Raw genomic sequence first — 16,477 nt, forward strand, 5'->3', positions numbered from 1 at the left:
TTAATTTCGCACGCCCTTAATGAACAAGGCGTTATAACCTAAGTATGGCAAATGTGCCACCAGATTTTTTAAAATCTGAAATGACGTCATAATTTTACATCGCATGACGTCATTATTTAGGCGTTTATTCTCAAAAACAATAAAAATTAGTTTAAAATATGTTTAATGAATTATTAATATTACCCAACAAACTAACCTTGACTTATTGGTTAATAACTCACGGCAACAAATTACCCCTGGCACAGTGGTTAATAACTCGAGTTTTAGTCAACCAAATTAAACAATTTAAAGTTTTCACGAAAGAAGAAGACTTCACCCACAGCAATCACCCATCAAGTTAACTCTATCGCCCCCAAGCGGAAAATGCGTAAACTTTAAATGTTAAAATTGAGGACAAATTTAGAACGAAGTCGCCCAAAAAATTTCTAAAGTTGGTGTTGCATTTAGATTGATCCACTTAACAACTTCTGAAAATTATAGCTTTCTAACCCAACCCAAATAGATTTTATAGACCATTAAACCTTACCGCGAAACATCGCGTTTTTACAAATGTAGATACGCACGCCAGCAAGTTACCCCTGGCACAGTGGTTAATAACTCGAGTTTTAGTCAACCAAATTAAACAATTTAAAGTTTTCACGAAAGAAGAAGACTTCACCCACAGCAATCACCCATCAAGTTAACTCTATCGCCCCCAAGCGGAAAATGCGTAAACTTCAAATGTTAAAATTGAGGACAAATTTAGAATGAAGTCGCCCAAAAAATTTCTAAAGTTGGTGTTGCATTTAAATTGATCTACTTAACAACTTGTGAAAATTATAGCTTTCTAACCCAATCCAAATAGATTTTATAGACCACTAAACTAGTTTCACGTAAAAGGTTTAACAATTGCAAGTCAAAACAAAAACATACAAGCCTTGTTTTTGTTTGCACATATGAAGGGTGTGCTGTTGGACGTGTTTTTAAGTTAACCATGAACACTGGGCCCAAGAGCGAATAGTGTGGAGTTGGTGCGGCTCGAACCCGAAACTACCGGACTAAAAGCAACTAATATACGCGGAAAAAAACAAAAGTTACATCTATTGCCATCAAGCGGCTGTGATAAAGTTGTCCTAATACTTTTTAAAAAATTAGCAATCAGCGTAGTAAAATTTAATTTTAAAACTGTAACTTGCAAAATATATTTGTTAGAATAAATCTTCAAGCAAGTTTTAGTTTTAAGCTAACAAGTTTGGATTACCTCGACTATTTTTAGTATTTTAATCAGTTGGGGCCTTGCGTATAGATACTCATCTATATTTCGTACTCTATTAGGGCTTAATAACTGTTCAAGTAGTAAAGTTTATAAAATTCTACTTTATTTATTTTATTAACATTAGGCAAACGGTTAATTTAAAAATGAAATAAATTTATTTTTATGCAATGTTTATGCAGTAATTTATAACTTTCAAAAAAAGTTGGTGCTTTGTAAAGCTATCTTCTTTATTTCCATTAGCCTAGCCCACGAAATATTATCTCATATGAATAACTATTTTTAAGCGTAAATTTTTGTTGAGTTGTTTCTGTAAGTCTTGTTTGTTGGTAACTATAACAACAGAAAAGGGCGATTAGTCTGGTGTAGTGACACAGTTTCTGTATGTCATACCTCTGCGTGTTTAAACATAGTTAATTCCTGTAGAGTATATAAGGTTTCTTATTAAATTACAAAACAAAAATAAGACTTGGACTTTCTTATGATATCACTAGAGATTACTTATGTTAAACAATTTTGTTTGTAAAATGTTATCTGTTTTTCATTTTAATTTAATCTCTTTTATACAAAAGGTGGCCCTAAAAAGGGCCGTTTAAAAGTGTGTGGGGGGGGGGGGCGAAGGACAGGGCATCAACGCACAGGGTATTTGGATGCTATGGCCGCCACAAACTCCTGGAAATGGCGCTCTTTCGGATATCGATGGCGCCACAACCATTCGTCCAAATACCCCGGCAGGTTTTCTCTTGGAATTCCCTTCATCCTCTTGAACTTCCGCTTCATCTCACCCCACATCGATTCGATGTCGTTTGTGTGGACACCCCCCGGCGTAACAAATTGAACCTGGTGATTCACCGTTCGGTGAATAAAACCCAAATCTGGTGATGTTAAAATATTTTTAAAGCAGATGGCTACTAGTAAAAATTTAAAAAAATGGCTTGTTAAGTAGATCAATTTAAATGCAACACCAACTTTAGAAATTTTTTGGGCGACTTCGTTCTAAATTTGTCCTCAATTTTAACATTTAAAGTTTACGCATTTTCCGCTTGGGGGCGATAGAGTTAACTTGATGGGTGATTGCTGTGGGTGAAGTCTTCTTCTTTCGTGAAAACTTTAAATTGTTTAATTTGGTTGACTAAAACTCGAGTTATTAACCACTGTGCCAGGGGTAATTTGTTGCCGTGAGTTATTAACCAATAAGTCAAGGTTAGTTTGTTGGGTAATATTAATAATTCATTAAACATATTTTAAACTAATTTTTATTGTTTTTGAGAATAAACGCCTAAATAATGACGTCATGCGATGTAAAATTATGACGTCATTTCAGATTTTAAAAAATCTGGTGGCACATTTGCCATACTTAGGTTATAACGCCTTGTTCATTAAGGGCGTGCGAAATTAATAGAGATCCCAATTTTGTATCCCACTATTATAACTTTTCACTTGCGCCTGTCGTATAATTGTGTGGATTAGGATGTACCGCAGTCTGATAGCGTACCTAGCAACGAAATTGTCATATGACCATAGCTATTACAGTGATGTAATATCTATAATATATGACTGTGCCCAAAATTAAGGAAATGAAAAACGGGCAATTTAAAAAAAATAAAACACAACATATGCTGCTAGCTTATCTAAAATTTTACTCTACCCTAAGCACTACACAAATTACGTAACATTAATAAAATCAACAACAACACGTCATTTAAGGTAAATACTTTTCCCTATACTCTAAATGTCGTGGGTCTGATTGGAATTACGTCAACAATGGTACTTACTGTTATGGGATAGAAACTTTACAAATACTATTATGACGTTTATAAACACGTGAGTTTCACTCAAAATTAAATATTTTAACCTTATTATTTTAGAAATGAAAATCGATTACATATTACTACGCGATTTATCTAGAATGGTGACCAAATACCAACTAATGGAGCTCAGTATCATAGTATAAAATAACTAAAGCCATACCACTACTTACGTATAAAAACGAATTTTTAACTGGCACAAGAGTTAAATCTAGCTAATTAAACGGTTTAAAAGCGTTTCGCCTATACTTCTTTTATGCAAAAAAACACGCTATTTTTGTTTTAGGTAAATCGCGTAGTAATATTTAATCGATTTTTATTTCTAAAATAATAAGGTTAAAATATTTAATTCTGAGTTAAACTCACGTGTTTATAAACGTCATAATAGTATTTGTAAAGTTTCTAACACATAACAGTAAGTACCATTTGTTGACGTAATTCCAATCCGACCCACGACATTCAGAATATAGGTCAAAGTATTAACTGTCATTTTGGACGCCATCAATAAAATCATAAACGGATTTAGATATTTTAGGAATAAAATTTCATTTACAGTAATTAGATAAAGCCAGTAACAAAATCATTACAAGAATAGTATCACTTAAGAATTAAACAACTAACGTATTTATATCAACTCAAATGAATAAAAACTTTGACAGAATAGCATCACAGTAATAACTGCATCCATAGTGAAAATAATATTAAACTCATTTAAACAAAAACTGTTATAAGATTCTCCTATCAGACTTATCTCAAGTTGGCCGTAAAATCACAACCGACGGAATAAGATTGCAACCGACGGAATAAGATCACATTCGACGGAATAAGATCGCAACCGACAGAATAAGATCACAATCGACGGAATAAGATCACAATCGACGGAATAAGATCACAATCGACGGAATAAGATCTCAACTGACGGAATAAGCTCACAACCGACGGAATAAGGTCACAACCGACGAAACAAGATCATAAGAGATGGAATAAAATTTCAATCGAAGAAATAAGATTACAATTTAAAAAAATATAAAAAAAACGCGAAAATCGCATTGGCTGTTTATATAGGATTACTGTCTGTTAATTAAAAACCAAATACTTAATAAGACAATTTTTATTAACCCCTTACCCAAACCCTCTTTTGGGAAATGCCCTTTAGTTTTAAAAGTAATATTAATGTCGGTTGTGACCTTATTCCGTCGGTTGTGATCTTATTCCGTCAGTCGTGATCTTATTCCGTCGATTGTGATCGTATTCCGTCGATTGTGATCTTATTACGTCGGTTTAGATCTTATTCCGTCGTTTGTGATACTATTCTGTCGGTTGTAATCTCATTCCCTTAGCTGCGATCTTATTCCGTCGATTGTGATCTTATTCCCTTAGTTGCGATCTTATTCCGTCAATTGTGATCTTATTCCCTCGGTTGAGATTTTATTCTGTCGATTACGATCTTAATCTTTTCAAATTATTATTGATAATCAGATTTTATTCCGTTATGGTATTTGTTCTTTATACATCTATTTGTCGAACTATCACAATCAGTATATTATTTAATTATCTAGCAGGTTTTGTTCTGTAAAAGGTCCACTTATGTCATGAGTATTATTTTAAAGAAAACCCTAATCTGGTAGTTTGAGCTTAGTCTTTTTGTGGTTTTATTACTTGAATGAGATTTCTACGCATCCCCATAAAGATATATACAAAAAAAAAACATGATGTATTTTACTTCATATGCGGAAAAAAAATATGGCATGTTTTATATTTCAGCTTGTTTCTTGTTTCCTTGTGGTATCTTAACACTATCAATGGTGGATAAAAGAATTAACAGGGGAATAAAACCTGGGACTTTGTGCTGTTGCTACTCTATTTATCATCTGTGTAACAGTTAAATGGGGGTGCGTAGGAATCTCATGCAAGTAATATGACCACAAAAGGACTAAGCTCAAATTACCAGATTAAAGTTTTTTTAGGAATAATACTCATGGCGTAAAGTGACCCTATACTTAACATAACCTACTAGATAATAATATAATATACCGATTTTGATGATTTGACAAATAGATGTATGAAGAACAAATACCATATCGGAATAAAATCTGGTTTTTAGTAATAATTTTAAAAGATTAAGATCGTAATCGACAGAATAGAATCACAACCAACGGAATAAGATCACACCCGACAGAATAAGATAGCAATCGACGGAATAAGATGACGACCGACGGAATAAGATCACAATCGACGGAATAAGATCACAACCGACGGAATAAGATCGCAATCAACGGAATAAGATCACAACCGACGGAATAAGATCGCAATCGACGGAATAAGATCGCAATCAACGGAATAAGATCACGACCAACGGAATAAGATCACAATCGACGGAATAAGATCACAATCGACGGAATAAGATCGCAATCAACGGAATAAGATTACGACCGACGGAATAAGATCACAATCGACTGAATAAGATCACAACCGACGGAATAAGATCCCAATCAACGGAATAAGGTCACAACCGACGACTAATATCACTTTTGAAAATAAAGGGCGTTTCCCAGAAGAGGGTTTGGGTAAGGGGTTAATAAAAATTGTCTTATTAAGTATTTGGTTTTAAATTAACAGACAGTAATCTTATATAAACAGCCAATGCGATTTTCGCGTTTTTTTATATTTTTTTAAATTGTAATCTTATTTCTTCGATTGAGATTTTATTCCATCGCTTGTGATCTTGTTCCGTCGGTTGTGATCTTATTCCGTCGGTTGAGATCTTATTCCGTCGGTTGTGACCTTATTCCGTCGGTTGAGATCTTATTCCGCCAGCTGCGATCTTATTCCCTTGGTTGCGATCTTATTCCGTCGATTGTGATCTTATTCCGTTAGTTGCGATCTTATTCCGTCGATTGTGATCCTATTCCGTTGGTTGTAATCTTATTCCGTAGGTTGTAATCTTATTCCGTCGGTTGCGATCTTATTCCGTCGATTGTGATCTTATTCCGTTAGTTGCAATCTTATTCCGTCGATTGTGATCCTATTCCGTCGGTTGTAATCTTATTCCGTAGGTTGTAATCTTATTCCGTCGGTTGCGATCTTATTCCGTCGATTGTGATCTTATTCCGTCGGTTGTAATCTTATTCCGCCGGTTGCGATCTTATTCCGTCGGTTGCGATCTTATTCCGTCGGTTGTGATTTTACAGCCAACTTGAGATAAGTCTGATAGGAGAATCTTATAGCAGTTTTTATTTAAATTAGTTTAATATTATTTTCACTATGGAAGCAATTACTACTGTGATGCTATTCTGTCAAAGTTTTTATTCATTTGAGTTGATATAAATACGTTAGTTGTTCAATTCTTGAGTGATACTATTTTTGTAATGATTTTGTTACTGGCTTTATCTAATTACGGTAAATTAAATTTTTTTCCTAAAATATCTAAATCCGTTTATGATCTTATTGATGGCATCCAGTTAAATCACTACCACTTGCAATTTAAAGTTTTTTTCCATTTTTGTTAGTTTCATCCAAGATGTCCATTATGCCGAGGAGATGTAAACAAGATGAACTCATTGAAGTTCCACAAGAAGACAATAAAGATGAGGTCAAAGGTGAAGAGGTCATGAACCCAAGCACAAAAGTAATTTAGATCACTTTCTAATCTGTATTAAAAAAAACTGTTGTTTTTAGATTTACTTATATATATCCCATTTGGCATTTTTATTCAAATATTTTTTAATATATAATTTATGGTTTTAACATAGATTGTTGCTTTAATGACTGAGCTTACAAAAACCAAGAAAAAAAATCCTAAAATAAAAACCTTGATTAATCTGTGATTTTTTCGGGAAACACAAATTTCAAAGTCCACTAAATCAAGTAAAGGATGATATTTTTTTTAAAGCGTAGCACACACTGTTTATTAAGTTTATTTTCATGTGTTTGCCCTCTATTTTACCACAGCCATTTTTATTATATACGTCATTTTCTTATCGAGGGCAATTTCTTTGTGGTCGTTTGAATTTTTTCGTTTTATTTGTTTTTTTCCATTACACTTTTTAACATATGTAGGTAACTATGACGCGTTTTTTTAAAGAAAGATCAGGTAAGATGAAGTGCAACGGTTTTAATAACTAATGCAGGTATAATTATATATATAGGTTCAAAAAACGGTTTAGGTATAAAACATCAAATTTGGCTTTTGATAACAGGGTTTATGTGATAACATTGCAGCCTAACTAAGTTACTTGTTGTCCCTGGACTTGTTTAACAAATTTATATCAGCGACAATGAATGGAAGACTTGGCTCTGTGCAACATCTAAGAATGTCTTAAGCAAGACTCTGGATGTTAGTAAATTATTTTAGCGACAATGAAACCCAGATGGGGTACACATTAAGCAATGTATACTTTTATTAACTGTTTAACTTTCTTTACAACGTTTTAATACCTTAATTAAGATTGAGAATTTGAAGCATTTAGGTATTTTATGTTACGTTTTTAAATTTATATTTGGTGACATACATTTGTCCAGTTCTGCTAAGACTGCTGCTCGTTTTCTTTACCATAGTTTCTACCAAAGATTCCAAAAAAGGGGAACGAATTTTTTTTTACTGCACTGTGTAAGTGTTTTTCTTTCAGAAAAAGTAGTATTTTAAACCCAGATCAAACGTAGATCACAATTGACTAAAGCCAACTTATTTCTTAAAAGTGTCTTTGTGTTTAAAATAATGATCCAGGGTCCAAATGCAAGAAAGAAACAGAAATCTCCAAGAATTAAACAAACTAAAGGTAAACTGCAAAAACAACTCGCCTGCTGATGAAAATATGCTATAAAACACATAATAATAATTTTTTTTTATATTAAAGTGCCTTTATTTTAAGTTAGTGCTAAAATAACTTTTTTTATTTAATTATCAAACTTGTCAAGTTTAAAAAATATGAAATTTGGACTTTAAATTGTTAGATGAAAATATGCAAGAACAAGACACAGCATACAATTCGACAGAAGGCCAACAGGATTTGATGGTAGGCCAACGGGAAATTTATGTTAATTCTAAATGACATAATATTAGCAAAATTTGTAATCTATTTGGTTATTAAATTCGAATAGATTACAACAGTTGACATTGTTTACCTGGCCACATATTGTTATTTATTATTAAGACCTTTACTGCAGTGGCATAGGCACAATCTAATTTATGTTTTTAATAGGGATGGGCTGAAATCCAAATTACTCGGATTCGACGAGCCCGAGTATTATGTCGCGATACTCGGCCGAGTCCGAGTACTCGGTTATGACGTCATTTAAATGTATATAATTGTTCACGAGAATCTTTTCCGCATAATTTTAAAACTGCAAAATTTGCCAAAAAACACGTATTTATGGATTATAAAAGGTTTACTGTTGGCAAAACTACTTACCGCTGATAGCAATATCATTTTAGGTCCAAACGAAAATGTTTAAGTCTCAAATTTATTATGCGTAAAATTTAGTAAAAAAAAGTGTATTAGTTGCGCAATTGTTGCTTAAATAACGTAATATAATTGAAAGTAGATTATAGATTATTAGAAAAAGGCAAACCTCGTGTTTTTTTATGTTTAGTAAATCGTATACGATCTTAAATGACAAATTATTACTCGGCGTCCGAGTACTAAAAAATGCTTGACGAGCACGAGTATTAAAATATGCTTAATACTCGGGCCGAGTACTCGGACTCGGATTTGATTGGCCCATCCCTAGTTTTTAACATTGGATTTGCAATAGTACTTTTTATTTTAAATGCTACAAAACACAACAAAAGTTTGTTTTGTTGATCATTTTAGTAAGGCTTTTTTAGATATTGAAATAGCCACATTTTTGACTTTAAGTAAATTGACTATATTTTTAATTGTTGTCATTTTGTCAATACAACATGTGTGTGTTTGTTAATGATTGTTTTAACATGATTAAAAGAAATACTAGGAGTTATAAATATTGTTGATGTTTACTTCACAATCTTTTTAGGATTCGGAAGACTTATGGATGAAATTTCTATTTAGTTCATCAAATGTTGTTGATTTGAATTTGCATGGTGAGGTATGTGGAAAATTTGGTGTAATATTTTTCGTGATATTAAAAATGATGTGTTGGCTTAAGTTAGACTATTTATTTTTTTCTTTAATATATACGATTTTTTTTTAAAAACCAAGTTGTGTTTAAAATAAACTACTTAATTTTTTTTCGTATGCTACATTTCTACCCATTAACATCACATTAATTGTTATAGTATAATTTTAGTTTTCCCTTGCACCTCCAGCTGCGTTTTGTATCTAAAAGGGGTGTATATCTATGTTCTTTACATAATATAGTTTATAAGGCTCTGTATACAGATTTAATTTTTATTTTAACTCAATAACACAGAAAATTTATTGTTAAATTTTATGTTTTTAGAAACCTCAAAATAAGGTGAAGCAAACTTCAACTTCACATAGTAAAGATAAAAGTGTTGAGTTAAATTCCTCTTCGAAAGATGAGGTAAATACCAGAAATTTTGTTATTTTCTATGCTCCAATAACATTTTTTGTAGTTTAAGGTGTTTTTTTTTATAGTTTATTAATAAAAATGTGTAATATTTATTGCATTGCCAGAATTTAACTGTAAGCAGAAGTGTCAATCTTATTTTTCCTAATTTTTTTTTAGGTACAAGTTAACAAGCTGAAATTAAACTTGGATTTAATAAAAAAGGTGAATAACTCCATTATGACTTTAATAATTTGTAAAAGTATATTTCTCCTCTCTTAATTTACTGCTTATATATTCATATTTTACACGTTCGTTAAAAAGATTAAGCAAAACTCGAAATAAATAAATAGTCTTAAACCATTTTTTTTAAATGGTGTTTTTAAGGAATATGAAAACGTGTTAAAGGAAAAGGAAACTTTAAAAACTAAAAATGAAAATCTAAAATCTGAATTAGACTTAAAAGAAAAGGTAAACAAATACAAATGTTATTTTTTATGTTAGCTAATGTTTAATAATTGTTTTTTTTGCCATAGAAAATTGAAGATTTAAAAGAAAAAATTGCCAACCTAACAGAAAAAGAAAAAAGTGAATCAGCAAAGGTAGTCAACCGAACTTTTTTATTTTTTAATATGTTTTAAAATCAAGTGAACAATTTATTTTTTAGGAAAAAACAGTAACTTATCACAATCCAAAAGATGTTATGTGCGTATCTGGTGATGATGGCTTATTGGGAAGTGGGTCGTTTGGTTGTGTACGCCTTGCTTTTGATAAAGCATGGGGTGCTGTTGCTGTTAAGTGTGTTCAAGTGACTGGATCTCAAATTGAGACAACTAGGGTCAATGAGCAGTTAGTACACTCTTCTAATTTTTTATAATATTTGTAAAATTTTAAGTTATTCTCATTTTTTGCATTATTATCTATTTAAACTAAAAAAATAATCAAATATAAAAACCTTATTAGAATAAGAAATGAATGCCATATGTTACAACTATCAACCCATATTAATGTTGTGAGAGTAATTGGTTATACAACATGGTCAAGATCTGCTGGGATTATCATGGAATACATGCTTGGTGGTGACCTAAAAACTCTTCTTTTAGAACAAAAAGATAAAGTTAGAATAATACCCCCGGTTGTTCGGTTAAGGTTTGTATCTGATATATCCAATGGAATGGCATACATGCACAATATGTATCCTTCCCAAAGAGTTACCCATGGTGACTTGAAAGTCGATAACATCCTTCTTACTGGTGATTTAACATGCAAAATATCAGATTTTGGTGGTGCTCATTTTGGGACTTGTACTGGAGAATCTTCTACAAGTGCAATTCACCATAACATTATCCACACTAAAGTATTTTTAGCTCCTGAAGCTTTAAAAAAACCCCATGGAAAAGTTCACAAATCAATGGATGTTTATAGTTTTTCCATGATGGTTTACATGATATTGACAAGAAAAGCTCCTAACGAAGGAATGACACACGAAAATTACTTAGAAGGTATTATAAGAGGAGATAGGCCAACCTTAGAAGAAATTCAGCAGTTGAGAGCTACAGTAGAAGAGGATAGTATTGATATTATTGACCAACTTCAAAATGAAATGGAGAATTGTTGGAATCATGACCAAGATTTAAGACCAAAAATCGTCGATGTACGGAGTCGTCTACAAATCACCCTCTCTAAAATAGAAATGTGGGTACTTCAGGATTATGTTACTAAAGTTGCAAGACAACTTGAATTTAAATACCCATGCCAGGATTCCTATAATTGTTACACAATAGATAAATTTTCCCCACCTAACTTTAAATTTACAGAGTAGTTAAAATCATTGTTGTACTTTTTTTGCTTAAAATATTTATGTTTAGTTAAATTTCTTTGTAATCAGCAAAAAAAAAATTAGTTCATTTTTGTAATCATTTTTGTGTTGTTAAGCAATTACTTTCTGTATTAAACTATGCATTTTATTTAACCTTTCTAATTTACTCTTATTCAATATTTATTTAACAATATAAGGCCGTTTTGCCTTAATGCTATATATTGTATGGGGTATATAAGGGGTATGATTTACCCATGCCAGGATTCCTATAATTGTTACACAATAGATAAATTTTCCCCACCTAACTTTAAATTTACAGAATAATTAAAATCATTGTTGTACTTTTTTTGCTTAAAATATTTATGTTTAGTTAAGTTTCTTTGTAATCAGCAAAAAAAAAAATTAGTTCATTTTTGTAATCTTTTTTGACTTTTTTATGCAATTACTTTCTGTATTAAACTATGCATTTTATTAAGCCTTTCTAATTTACTCTTATTCAATATTTATTTAACATTATAAGGCCGTTTTGCCTTAATGCTATATGTTGTGTGGGGTATATAAGGGGTGTGATTTGGTTTAAACAAAAATAGTGGTCTAATGGTATCTTTGTATGCTTTTACATTTCTATAATAGTTCAATTTGTATTAATTTTTTAAATCTTAAGCACTTCATATTTAAGCAGATACATTTTATTAAATTTTAGCTTTTGTTGGTTAAATTTGGTTTTTCTATTTGCTCTAACAAAGTATCTAATATGTAGAAAACTAGTTTTATTTTGGATTACGTATCCCCTGAGCGATAAATTTGATAGTTCAGGTGTCAGTAAAAATATTTAAAATTTACAGTAGAACTGTGTTTAAAATAAATATTAAAAGTAAATTAATTAAATAATATTAAAAAATGTTTTTTTAGAAGTAGGATTTTTATTTTGAAGTAGGGAATTTCCCGACGCTAACTATTTTACAATAACCTAGCGGTGCTTCCCCGTCTACTCGGTCCATTTGCATTTATTTTACCAAAGCTGGGGTTAAAACAAAACAAACCATGAGTTACTTTTCAAAACTAGGAAATAATCCAAATTCTTCTGAAAGTTCAGACGTTGATGAAGATGATGATATCTTCCAAAGTGAAGACAAGTTGTCAAGGTTAAATCTGCAGTAAACTTTTTATTTTAAGATTACATTAGGAATATAATTTTGTAATTTATGCAACCTAATAAAACGTAAATAACCCACTTGCAAATTTAAAAACATCACAACATGCTATTAGCAGTGTGGTCCAGGGTTTGATATTAACTGCTTCTGTGTTATAAAGCTGTAAAGCCCCAAGGTAATGCAAGGTAGTTGTCCAAAACTTACTGGTAAATTATAGGGCGATATAGTCAAATATTTTTTAAATTGTCGAAGGCAACTTTGGCCTTGAAAAAGATAAAAATTTTTACTCTATGTTTGGCTTTTACAATGAGAATAAAGTCTATAAATAATAAAGCCCTGTGCACACAATGTTTTTTATATTTATAGAACTTCACAATATTATGGCCCACAGCAACTTCAGGGTAAGTTTTACTATATCTATTAAATATATATGCAATATACTCTGTTAACAGTAATTATTTAAACCGGCAGCGTGGTGTAGTGGTAAGAACACTTGCTACACCACACATGAGGTTGTGGGTTCAATCCCCACTGATCTCATGCTGTAGCACCCTAGAGGTGCTATAAATGGTATAACCTCCTGCTGAGCCAGCACTTAATCAGCAGTATAATTACCGGTAACTTATGTTACTCTATGTTTAAGTCGTGCATTCGACTTTCCCACATCGAGGATAAAGATATATATATACAAAAAAAATTTACAATTTTTGTTATGTTAACAATGGCTGCCATATTCTGTAAAGGCTTGAGATTGTTTAAAGTTATGAATAAGTTTTTATGTATAGGAAGTTATGCACAACAGGGAAGAACAAGAAGTTACCCAGGATCCTACTCATCAGTACGTCAAAAACATTTGTAATATCATATTTTAAATATTAAACTTAACCTATTGAGAAAAAATGTATGAAGGCAGGTAATATTTTTTATTAATGTGTTTAAAATGTGCCATGATACCATATTAAATGTTTTTTTACTCCAATTTTCTTTTTTTTTTTTTCAAAATTAAAATTTTGTAATAAACTTTTTGTTTTGTGTTACAGCCAGCACAAAGCCTCAGACAGAACTACTTCTAGCTTCCTATAAGTCAGTCGGACATCAATATGAGCGTGGGGCTCAGTGGAACCTCATCCTCTATGGGGAATCCCCACAATAATGGGGGTCTACAGGCCACACCCATGTTTTACCCAACAGCACCAAAGCAACCATATGCACCACAAGTATTTAACTTAATAAAATTAATTTTTATTTCTAGTTTTTAAATTAACTTTTTTTATTGCTTTTATTAGCACAGCAGTATTGTTAACATTTTCTTGTTTGATGGTTAGGTTTTTGATGTTGTATATATTTTTATGTTAATTTTTAGAATTACGGCATGCAGTCCTCTCAGTCCACCAAATACTCGCAAATGTCGAATCCCAACCAACAGTTTGTGCCGGGAATGCAAAATACACCACCTCCCTATTTAATGCAGGCAGCACCACCAAATATATATGTTCAATCAAATTTGAGATTGTTTTGTGTCTTTTATTGAAAATTTTGTTTTTATTAAAAAAAAGTTAAAAAATTTTACATAAGCCTACATTGAAACAAAACAAAATCAAATTTTGGTTTACAAAGTTTGTATTTGTTGAAAAAAGTCTCGTTGATTAACAGGCAAATAATACACTTAAGGTTTTAAAAAAAAATTGATGAAAACTGTAATTGAAAAATTATTTTGCTTATAGCTTTATTTTGATATTTTTTGTGTATATTTTTCTAGCAACGATTCATTTCACCGTCTGGTCAAAATATTGTTTCAGCCCAACAATCTCACATGTTAACTGCTTCTCCTACTTATTACCCAAGTTTACAAGGTATATTTATTTTTAAAATCATTCTACAAATTTTAAAAGTCAACTTTAAATTTTTTAAAATCATTCTACAAATTTTAAAAGTCAACTTTAAAATTTTCTGATATTAAATTGTTTATTAATAACAACAAGATAGTATATTGTAAACAGTGGTTACGTTAACACTAGATACAGAAAACAATTTAAATCAATAGAAATTTTTTTTAAATATATCTGTAATAGAATACTTTATTTTAGGTCAATTCTTTCAGAGTCCAATGCCCACCTATGATACCCATGGAATGGTTCAGGTAACAAAAACTTAAAAAAAATTGTTTAATTTAAATAACTTATAGGCTTTTTTTTTTTATAGCAACCACCATATCAGTCTCCCCATGTACAACAACAACACATGCAAACCACCCCACAACAACCAGCACAAGTTAGTTTTTTTAACTAATTTTTTATTTTATTTAACTGGGTGTATGGTTACAATTTAGTCAATTTTTGTAACATGATTGTAACAGGTATTGAACTGTAATAAATCACCTATGCACCACAAATTTGTTAAAAATACGAATGTTGTACATTATTTGGAAGCATTTAATGTGGCTTTCGTACTTTTAAGCTTATAAATATGTTCTTTAAAATGCTGTTATATGTGTTTGGGTGGCTAATTTTAAGACCATAGACGACCACATACAACCGAAAAAGTAACTCCATTAAATGCTAATTTGTTACGCAATACATTAGTACCCATTAGTTTCATAAAAGTGGCTTGAATATGTATTTATATATATATAAAAACACACATGCATTGATTGTTTGGAGGGTAATAAACTAGTTGAATTTATTTTTAAGCCAGCCACTACACCACCCCAAAAAAAAGGAATAGTTATTAAAGATCCAATGACTTATAAGGATGTGACAAATGAATTTCTTAAAGATGTCATTGGCACTAAAAAAGAGTCATTCATCGATGAATATGTATGTATTGGGACATTTAATATTTTATTAAATCATTACAAAGATTTTTTTGTTAATGTTTTTAAATTGTGCTAGTTAGGTATGCTAAATGAAAATACATGGTATGTGGAATGCGGTAACTGTTGTTATGTTGATTTCCAGGTTTTAAATGAGGAAATAGCCCAAAAATGTGCTGCAAAAGTTGCTGCAGCAGTTTTTTCGAATGCAGATTCCGCAACAAGTCCTTCTTCTGTTGATAAAATGCTGACGGTAACTATTTTTTTTGTAAAAATTTTGTCACTTTTTACCGCTTGTAAAAACCTATTATTTTACAATAAAGATAATTTTTTTACAATAGTTACTTTTGTTAAACACTTTCTATGTCAGTACATGTAAATTTAATATATATTTAATACCTGTAAAATTTAACAGTTAAATTACAAGCAGAATAGTAAAATGTTGCATTTAAAAGCATTGTTTATGTAAAAAAGCGACTCTCGTGCACCATCTTGCAGTAAAAAAAGGGTTTTATTTCCAAAGCAATTTTAATAAAGATGTTTTTTGTTAAGTTAGATCGCAGAAAACATGAAGCCATCCACTTTAAGCTACACCCCGCGACCCATTTTAATTCAACACAAAGATTCACCAGTTGCCATAGTGAATCCTGTAAAATTAAGAGTAGTTTCTTCCAAATCTAGTGTCACTAAAGCTGTCTCAGCTCAGACAAAAGTTGGTAAAATTGAATCTGATGTGGCTCAAAGTGGCGACAGTAAAAAAACAAACATTAGTATTGAGTTGTTACCTGCAATAGTTACTGGGAAATCTGCACCTACCAACCAAAAAAATAGTTTAATAAAACCAAAGACCAAAATAGCAGAATCAGTTGAAGTAAAAGAAACATCCGAACAAAAATTGACTGATAAACCTCGCAGGGCTTTTTTCCCAATTGACAGCCAAAATCTAGTGTCACTAAAGCTGTCTCAGCTCAGACAAAAGTTGGTAAAATTGAATCTGATGTGGCTCAAAGTGGCGACAGTAAAAAAACAAACATTAGTATTGAGTTGTTACCTGCAATAGTTACTGGGAAATCTGCACCTACCAACCAAAAAAATAGTTTAATAAAACCAAAGACCAAAATAGCAGAATCAGTTGAAGTAAAA

General features: G+C 31.3%; 2 protein-coding genes across 4 annotated transcripts; both read left to right on the forward strand.

The window, feature by feature from the left end:
* Nucleotides 1–7,639: 7,639 nt before the first annotated feature.
* On the forward strand, nucleotides 7,640–12,043 carry LOC145754952 (receptor-interacting serine/threonine-protein kinase 1-like). 2 transcript variants are annotated; one of them, XM_082571128.1, is made up of 9 exons: nucleotides 7,640–7,838; nucleotides 8,014–8,075; nucleotides 9,055–9,126; nucleotides 9,481–9,564; nucleotides 9,730–9,774; nucleotides 9,937–10,020; nucleotides 10,086–10,151; nucleotides 10,217–10,398; nucleotides 10,513–12,043. In XM_082571128.1, the coding sequence occupies exons 1-9, from the start codon at nucleotides 7,778–7,780 to the stop codon at nucleotides 11,369–11,371; spliced, it is 1,515 nt and encodes a 504-aa protein (XP_082427254.1). In that variant the 5' UTR covers nucleotides 7,640–7,777; the 3' UTR covers nucleotides 11,372–12,043. The 2 variants fall into 2 exon arrangements, with proteins under 2 accessions (XP_082427254.1, XP_082427255.1); XM_082571129.1 differs by lacking the exon at nucleotides 9,937–10,020.
* A 1,561-nt stretch (nucleotides 12,044–13,604) lies between these two features.
* On the forward strand, nucleotides 13,605–16,396 carry LOC145755442 (uncharacterized). Of its 2 annotated transcripts, none has more exons than XM_082571683.1 (7): nucleotides 13,605–13,739; nucleotides 13,886–14,375; nucleotides 14,610–14,662; nucleotides 14,725–14,793; nucleotides 15,213–15,338; nucleotides 15,480–15,587; nucleotides 15,891–16,396. In XM_082571683.1, exons 2-7 carry the CDS (start codon nucleotides 14,336–14,338, stop codon nucleotides 16,392–16,394), a joined length of 900 nt encoding a protein of 299 aa, XP_082427809.1. In that variant the 5' UTR covers nucleotides 13,605–13,739; nucleotides 13,886–14,335; the 3' UTR covers nucleotides 16,395–16,396. The 2 variants fall into 2 exon arrangements, with proteins under 2 accessions (XP_082427809.1, XP_082427810.1); XM_082571684.1 differs by having other exon boundaries at nucleotides 15,887–16,157.
* Nucleotides 16,397–16,477: the final 81 nt, after the last annotated feature.

This window comes from Corella eumyota, chromosome 6 (assembly GCF_963082875.1).
Source record: "Corella eumyota chromosome 6, kaCorEumy4.1, whole genome shotgun sequence".
In the NCBI taxonomy this organism is placed as follows: Eukaryota; Metazoa; Chordata; class Ascidiacea; order Phlebobranchia; family Corellidae; genus Corella; species Corella eumyota.